This window comes from Moschus berezovskii, chromosome 24 (assembly GCF_049115385.1).
Source record: "Moschus berezovskii isolate FMDL1 chromosome 24, NW_MosBer_1.0, whole genome shotgun sequence".
Taxonomy (NCBI): Eukaryota; Metazoa; Chordata; class Mammalia; order Artiodactyla; family Moschidae; genus Moschus; species Moschus berezovskii.
The window spans coordinates 48244245-48252533 of NC_142483.1; the positions used below are offsets into that span (position 1 = coordinate 48244245).

General features: G+C 46.5%; 1 protein-coding gene across 3 annotated transcripts in view; it reads right to left on the reverse strand.

Annotated features, from left to right (window-relative positions):
* Window positions 1–7341, reverse strand: part of ENTPD3 (ectonucleoside triphosphate diphosphohydrolase 3) — a 34440-nt gene extending 27099 nt beyond the window's left edge. For 2 of the 3 annotated variants that reach the window (XM_088831984.1, XM_055414583.2), the window contains exons 1-3: window positions 7266–7341; window positions 6420–6471; window positions 2696–2823 (exon numbers count right to left, since the gene is read on the reverse strand). In XM_088831984.1, coding sequence (XP_088688110.1) covers window positions 2696–2823; window positions 6420–6459 — 168 coding nt within the window. In that variant the 5' untranslated portion in view covers window positions 6460–6471; window positions 7266–7341. Of the gene's footprint in view, window positions 1–2695; window positions 2824–6419; window positions 6472–6771; window positions 7216–7265 lie in introns of those variants that run through there. The other variant, XM_055414582.2, reaches the window with a different exon arrangement.
* Between the last annotated feature and the right edge of the window lie 948 nt (window positions 7342–8289).

The window sequence follows — 8289 nt, forward strand, 5'->3', positions numbered from 1 at the left end:
CCCCCGCCTGTCTTCTTCTCATCCACAGGCAAATCCACAGTGTGAACAGCCTCATGCACATGTATGTTGACTGTAGAAGGTGGGCTAGCTCAGACTATAGACCATGCCCATGCTCTGTCTACTCTCCCTGCAAGCAGCTGCCCCTTTGCCACCCCTCAGATCAGTGGTGAGGCCTGCTCTCAGGGGAAGGCCCACAGAGACCCTGGATTCTGGGGTCCCCAGCATGTTTTAGAAGGGGAAGCATGACTCTTGGTGGGCACATTCCCTTGTCCCATGGAGAGGTGTACCTGGAGTGCAGCTAGAGCTGGTTCCTTTGATTTATGGGGTCTAAGGGCGGTACTGGGCTTCCCAAGTGGCGTTAGTGGTAAAGAACCTGCCTGCCAATGCAGGAGATGTAAGAGATATGGGTGCAATCTCTGGGTTGGGAAGATCCCCTAAAGGAGGAAATGGAACCCCACTCCAGTATTCTTGCCTGGGAAATTCCATGGACAGAGGAGCCTGGTGGGGTTCTCCCCATAGGGTCGCAGAGTCAGACACGACTGAAGCGACTGAGCATGCATGCACAGGGTGGTACTAGGGTCTAAGAATGGTTACGTGCCCCCCAGGTCACTCCTGCAATTCAGCACCTTCCTGTCTCTGTGCCCATCCTCCCCTCCTCCCCTCCCGTGCAAAGGAGAACGTTTTCCTACCAGAGGCCAGTATCTCCTCCTGGGCTCCCTGTTCAGAACTTAGGATCAAGGAGCAGTTGGAAGTAAATGAAGAGAGCCCTGGCGGTGGGCAAAGGAATGTTCAGGTTTCAGTTATGGTCCCACCATCCACTGAGCAAACCTATGTTTCCTTACTTGCAAAATGGTGGTGACAGGGCTTGACCATCTTCCATAGCTGGCACAAGATTTCAGTGAGATAATTCAGGGGAAAATGCTCACTCAACTGACTAGCAATTTACAAAGAGTAAGGAGATGGTATTTCCTGTAGTTGCACTCCTGATTATATAGTCTATAGAAGAAGGCAGTGTCTGGAGCTTGGGAAAACAGCTTCTCTAGGCCTTAGCTAATGTCTTTGGACAGCCAGATAATTTGTTTTCCTCTCACCACTGGACAGCTGCATGAGGCTTTTACTTTTCTTTTTTATTCATGTTATTCATGGGAGGCTGAGATTCTTAAGTAAAATAGAAAATAACAAAATTCTATTATCTAGAAAAGATTTTAGGAAATTCTCTGGCAGTCCAGTGGTTAGGACTTGGCATTCTTACTGCTGGGGCCCTGGGTTGGATCCTTAGTTGGGGAATTAAGATCCCACAAGCTTCTTTTTGCAGCCAGAAAAAATTTAATTAATCTAAAGGCAGACAGACAGAAAGAAAGAAACAGGTTTTTCTCTGCTCCTTTAGCAAAGTGGACTCTGGATAGTAGATCAAATTCACCCACAGAGTCAAGGCAAAAATGGTTCTTTTTATCTTTTAAAAACCTCTATATCAAATATAGCCTATGAACAGTCCCTAACAGCAGGAAGATATAGAAAAGACCCAAGGTCAAAGATAAATACTAAAAGAGGTTCAAATAACATGGTTCCTATGGCCCTCCATCTACGAGTGGTTTTCATAGCTTTAAAGAGTCATAAGAAGACAAAAAGAAAAGAAGATATGCAATAGAGACTATAAATCGTTCTCAAAACCTAAAATATGTACTGTCTGACTCTTTACGGAGGAAGTTTGCTGACTTCTGCTGCTGCTGCTGCTGCTAAGTCACTTCAGTCGTGTCCGACTCTGTGTGACCCCATAGACGGCAGCCCATCAGGCTCCCCCGTCCCTGGGATTCTCCAGGCAAGAACACTGGAGTGGGTTGCCATTTCCTTCTCCAATGTGTGAAAGTGAAAAGGGAAAGTGAAGTCGCTCAGTCATGTCTGACTCGTAGCAACCGCATGGACTGCAGCCTACCAGGCTCCTCCGTCCATGGGATTTTCTAGGCAAGAGTACTGGAGTGGCTTGCCGTTGCCTTCTCCATTGCTGACTTCTACTCAATTTAATTGAAGGACTCACTGATTCTCTTCACCTTTCACTCGACAGTCCCTCAGGGGATCACCTCCTGTCACCCTTACAGCCAAGACAGAGGGCTGCATACAATTCTGTCTACCAGAGTCCATCCATTTGGGGATGGTTTTATCAAGGGCTGAGAGAGGTCTCTGGAACTTAGCATAATTTCCTGAGTTATTTCGGTGGGGGGAGGAGTCAGAGGGATCATGGCATACTTCTAGACTCAAGAGAGGTAGCACAGCACAGATCAAGGAGACTTTTCAGGTCCTTGATTTTGTTTACCCAGGCTAGGCCAGAAGAAGAGCCTGGGTCTCCTGGTTTCTGCTCATGAGCAGGGTTGGGTCATCTGGGGAGACTGACAAGCTGGTAAATCTTTGGTAGTCATCCATAATTCTTGGCAACAAAGTCTGGCTTTGGTTCCAGCAGTCAGGAGTCAAAGCAAGACCACATCATCCTAGGAGAAGGTGTCACCACTATCAATCTGTCACCTCAAACACCACAAACCTAGCATGTCCAGTTTTTCTCCCTGGGTCTTACCCCACCTTTCCCTGGCTCCAGCTGGAGGTGAGGAAGGGCAAGAATTTCCTTCTCTTCTAACTCATAGCTTGAGAGTCATTGATGTCAGAGCCCATTTCTTCCCTTCAGTGCTAACCCCTTCACACCTACCTTTGGTCCTGGAAAGAGGACCTCTTTCTGGTGTGTCTGGATGAGTGTGATAGCCATAAGTACCACAATGCTCAAGAACAAGACCGCCAAGGCAACGATGGCTGGCGTTCGGGAGAGGACCTTGAGGCCTAAAATGAGGAAACCCAGAAGACACATGAGAGGGAATCAGGAACAGGGCCCTGGCCTTCTTCGTAGAATCTGTGAATCGGGTGCTTACCTGGGTGCTTAGCTGCATGCATAAGTCACTTCCTCTGGCTTTAGTGAGACCCAAACATTTAGAACTACAACTGGGCTCAAATACCCATTTGAGTATCTTTCCTGCAAAGAGTGGACTAAAACAGTGTTTTCAAGGAGGGTGTGCATAGTCTAGCTCTCTGGTGTTTCCCAAAGTGTGTTATGCATATTACTGGTTGTCCCTGAGATGATTTCCAATAACATTTACTTCAGTGTATATTTGAAAATTATGAGTTTCCTATTAAAGCAGGTGATAAAATATTTCATTTAAAAATAATCTCAGATAAATAAGAAGAAATTCCTATTTTATTTCAGATATAATCAATGCTTATAAAATGTAGTACTTGGTGACACTGTCAAGCAAATGGTAATGTGTCTGAATTCCTAAGATGTGTGGGTGCCCAGTAAAAATTCAACCTCAGTCATTTTCTGTGTGTCAATGGTAAAGACAAAGACATCTTTACAAATCAAGAGTAACTAGACCCTAGTCCACATGTTCCCTCCCGAAGGGGTCATGTAATCTCTGGTATTTACATTTTATACTTTAATCACAACATGTAAATGCAAAAGAAAAAAAATGTAGCATATGAGTTGTCTTCAACTAAATATATAGCCTCTAAGTAATTATATAATTATATGCATTATATGATAATATATAATGTATCATAATAGACTATTTCTACTTATTAAATTTAAGCTAATATTTCTTAACTAGATGATTATGAGCAAATATTTACTTGGGTCTTAACGTACCAGTGCTGGCTAATGAAAATTTCATAAATAAAGTAGCAAATATATTTATTTAAAAAAAAAAAAGAAAAGAAGGAAAGAAACTTTCTGAAATGATTCCATTTATGGTAAGCTCTAAAACAGGTGGGTGATAGAAATCAGAACAGTGATTGCATAGGGGTTTGGGGCAGGCACTTTCTAGGGAAATGAAAATGCTCTTATATCTAAATAGGGGTATATGAGTTTGTGCATTTTTCAAAATTTATCAAACTTTCCAAAGTCCTTTGGAAAAGAACTGAAAATCACAGCAAACCAGCTCCGTTAGATACAATTTCCCTTAAAAAATATTTTTATAAATTGTCCATTTCCTAAAAACATAATCCTTCCAGAAGGTGAGAATACCAAATTTAGGGACACAACTTAAAATCTATCCATTTCACTATATATGAAAGAAGTGGAAGTCACTCAGTCGTGTCAGACCCAGGTCTCCCACATTGCAGGCAGATCCTTTACCGTCTGAGCCACAAGGGAAGCCCACAAGGGAATCAAACGTGGGTCTCCTGCATTTACCAGCATAAAGAATCCACCTGCAATGTAGGAGACCCGAGTTTGATCCCTGGGTTGCAAGATCACCTGGAGAAGGAAATGGCAACCCACTCCAGTATTCTTGCCTGGGAAATTCCATGGACAGAGGAGCCTGGTGGACTACAGTTCATGTGGTCGCAAAGAGTGGGACACAACTGAGCAATTTAACCACCACCACCACTACCTATCACTATATATAACTTATACCTAATTTTTTAAAAGACATTAAAGTAAAATATTGACAAAATAATAGTCTTGGTAGAACTATTATAGCATAAACATAAGTGGTGACACTCAAATGGCTGAACTGTGATAAACACTAGCATAATAGGAAGATCACTGAATTCAGAGAATCCAAATATGTCTCACCGAGTATTTAAATTAATTAAAAGTAAATAAAATTTAAACATTCAGTTTCTCAGTTGCACTAGCCACTTTTCTAAGTGTTCAGTAATCAAAAGCGGCTACCATATTGGACAGTGTAATTACCCAACATTTCTACCATCACAGAAAGTTCTATTGAACAGCAATGGGGTAGAACCTGTCCTATTCTGGAACATCTACTTTTAGATCATCATAAGCTATTCTTTACATTATTTCTAGGAGATATTTTCTTGGAAGAAAAAAGAGCGTGTATTTACTGCCATATAGAGTTAGATTCAGCCTCAATATCCAGTCTCATCACAGTGCTCATTACTTGGGGAGGTCAGTCATGCAGTGGGTCTCAGTATCTCAGAAAAGCCAACTCTTAACTACCTCACCTGACTCCCCTGCAGTATAAATACTGCCACAGACACATCCTGATGTCCAAGGTGCCTTAATTTTCCTACCTTGTCACCGGGAGTGAACTGGAGGGGAATTTGTCAGCATGTATCAAAATTGCAAGTATATATACCATCTGCCTCACAATCCCACTTCTGGGAATTTATTCCACAGAACTGGTCCCAAGTGTGTTAAATGACTTGTACACCAAGTTACTCACTGCAGAATCGTTTGTCATAGCACCTGGAGGGAGGCCAGCCACTGTGAGTTAACCTTCAGAGCCTCTGAAGGGGTCTTGGCTCACTTTTCTGTGATTCCAGATCAAAGGATATGACCCAGACAGAAACCGGTTTATCCACAGAGGCAAATTTTTGCATCAACTGTTAAACAGTGCATATGCCAGGTCAGTTATATACAAGACAAGGTAGAAGTTTAATCTGCCAAGTTAAACTTGTCCTTTGGAAGGAATGTAACAAGTCAGTCTGCATGTGTGATGTTACAGTAAATGTGTTAAACTATCAAAGTGTTTGGAATACCAATTTAGGGGCACCACTAAAGAACATCTATCCATGGGGCGGAACTGGGGGTGATATGTAAGCAGTCTCCTGACCACAGCCACGAGCCTGGCCTCCTAAGTCTTCTGCGCTTCAGCAGTTTTCAGGTAAAAAGCTGTGATTACTTTAAGCAAACCCTTGCTCCAGCAGAAAAGCCTATCATAGACCAAAATGGACTGGACCAGGTCTCATTCATTTAGGGAACTGCAGCCTAGAGCTGTGCTGTCATTAGGGCTGGACAAACACTGTAATTACCAGGTGCCTCCCAAGAGTGGAGAGGCCAGACCCTTCTAGGCTTCCACAGGGAGCAACTGCAAAATGTGCTCCAGAGGCAGACAGGACAAGCTCAGAAGTGTGTGTGTATGTGTGTGTGCGTGTGTGTGCAAATTCTGTCCATGTGCCTGCAGTAAAAGGTGGTAACAACGCTGACCACGGGGGCGGGGGTGGGGGTGGGTGGGGGAAGGGATGCTGTAGGCGCCAGGCCAGCAGTAACTTGGATGGAAAGAGAGGCAAGCTCCAAGTACTTTACAGTTCATCACAAAATCAACAATATTCTAAAGCAGACCTTACACACAGCTGGGTAAGGGAAACCACAAGGGCCAAATTAATGGATTATGCAAACCGGAAAAACCATTTAAGCGAAACAAGCATGCTAGTCCTTGTTTTGTGTCGCTTTGACAAAAAGAATTACTTTTATCTGCTGAGTGCCGGTGGTGAAAGCCCGGTGATGACTCAGTCTCCCACCAAAGAAGTTAAACCGTCTTTTGCTGGGGACGTGGATGAAAGAGCCTGTGGGCTGAAGCTGGGATTCTTCGGTGATATGACAAAATCATACTCGCTGCCTGCTGAGTGATACTGACCTGCTTGCTCACAGGGTTGGCGGGTCAGCACCGTGAACATCTCTCCTTCCAGCTGCAGGTGAGAGAACATAGAATGACGGCGCGAACTTGGTCCCTGACTTAAGTTCCTAAAACTTGCACCGCGTTAAAACACAAACCCACTTCACTTTTTCCAAAGGAAAGCCTTCTGGGGGCCAGATGAACCTAGAACTTCCCAGGCAGACCCAAAGCGGGGCTTATATTCTAGAGTCATCTCTCACCAACCCCCACTTCCCACCATGCAAAAAGGAAGCACGGACTTGCTGAAATTTTAAATTCAAAAAAATTTCGAAGAAGTCGAGCTTTTCCTGCAGATTCTCCCACCTGTACACACCTCCTGGGGCAGAACAAATCTTCAACCTATTATCAACATTCACAGTCTGAGGCAGGGCTGTTTTTCAAAGCACGCCAGCAAGGGAGGTCTCTTTGTGTGTTCGCGGCTTGCGAGCCCGAGGTCGCCCTTTCAAGATCCAGGACGAGTATCTGTCGCTGCTCGCTGGCGACCATTGCAAGAGGATGTCGGGCCCCCGGCATCCAGCGCCCCAGGATCTAGGAGGCCCCACTCTGGACTGAATCCCCACAGAGTCAAGGCATCCAAGCTCCCGGCGCTCCTTTGGACCCGAAGAAGCGCTTGGTTAAAGACGCATCCACCTCTCCGGGGGCCGCATGGATCACCTCCCCACGGCCCGAGGACGTGGGGCTCGCGTACTTCTGACCCTCCCTCCGGCCCCCTGAGGAATTCGATTCCGTTTCCTTCCCTCCCAGATTTCGGCCCCTCGAAGCTCCCACTCCTTCTGCAGCGGCTCAGACGCGGGGTCCTCTCCTCACCTGTGCGCAGACGACCGGAGGAAGGCGACTGGCGCTGCCGCAGTGCCAGCCGGCGGCCAGAGCGCCAGGGGCTCCTGCGGAGGCGGGGCGGGGGCGGGCCGGGGCGGGGCTTCCGTGTCCTAGGCCCGCCCCCTGGTCCTGGCCGAGCACCTCCTCACCTTCCCTCTTCTAGTTCACTATCATGCGGAGTGGGGGCGGGGAGGTTTGAGAACCGCGGCGGGGCCTTGGCTCTCCACTAGCGATCCCGCCCGGGCCTACCTGAGGAGAGTGGAGCGGGGGTGATGTCTTCTACCTGCTGCCCTCTTTGATGTCAAGGCCAAGAGCCTTTTGGCTTATCTGTTAGTTTCCTTCACTGTTACCCCAAGCCTCAGTAGAGGGGAAGCGGGGTCAGGGCAGGGCAGAGACTAGGCACTCTGTGGGCGTGCTCCATCTTTCCGGCACGTCGAGGACACCTGTAAACATCTGTAATGGTGGGGCTGAGACAAGTAAACAGACTGGTCCCTGGGTCACTTGGACCAGGAGAGCAAAGTAATACAGAATCCTTCCCTCTCAGTTTAGCAGAACTGCCTTCACTATGCCCAGGGACATTCTCGCCAGTTACTGAGCAATGCTCTCCGTCACTGCATTTTGTAGGCCAAAATTCAGTCCAAGCAATTCTTGGAAGAGGCCAAATAGGAAAAGTGGCAAAGAGGCAGCCATTCACATGCCCCAGGAGTCTGCTTTTAATACACCAGCAGGTGGCCTTGTGGCCCCTCTGAGTGACCCCCAAGGACTCTTGGAATGATCTCAGCAAGATGCATAAGCAGGCTTCTGTTGAATCATCCCTCTTTGTGGCTCCTGAATTTTTGAAAGGAACTGCTGAGACCTCGACTATGTCCTTGGGAACTAGGGCCTGTGCGCCACTAGTTTTCTGTCCTGTGCAGGTAGGGCCAAACCCTTCATGAGACAAAAGGGCCTTCAGAGAACAGTACCCCTGTTTTTTGAGACCTTTGAGCCCAGGGAGGAGGGTCCCAAGCTGGGTGTG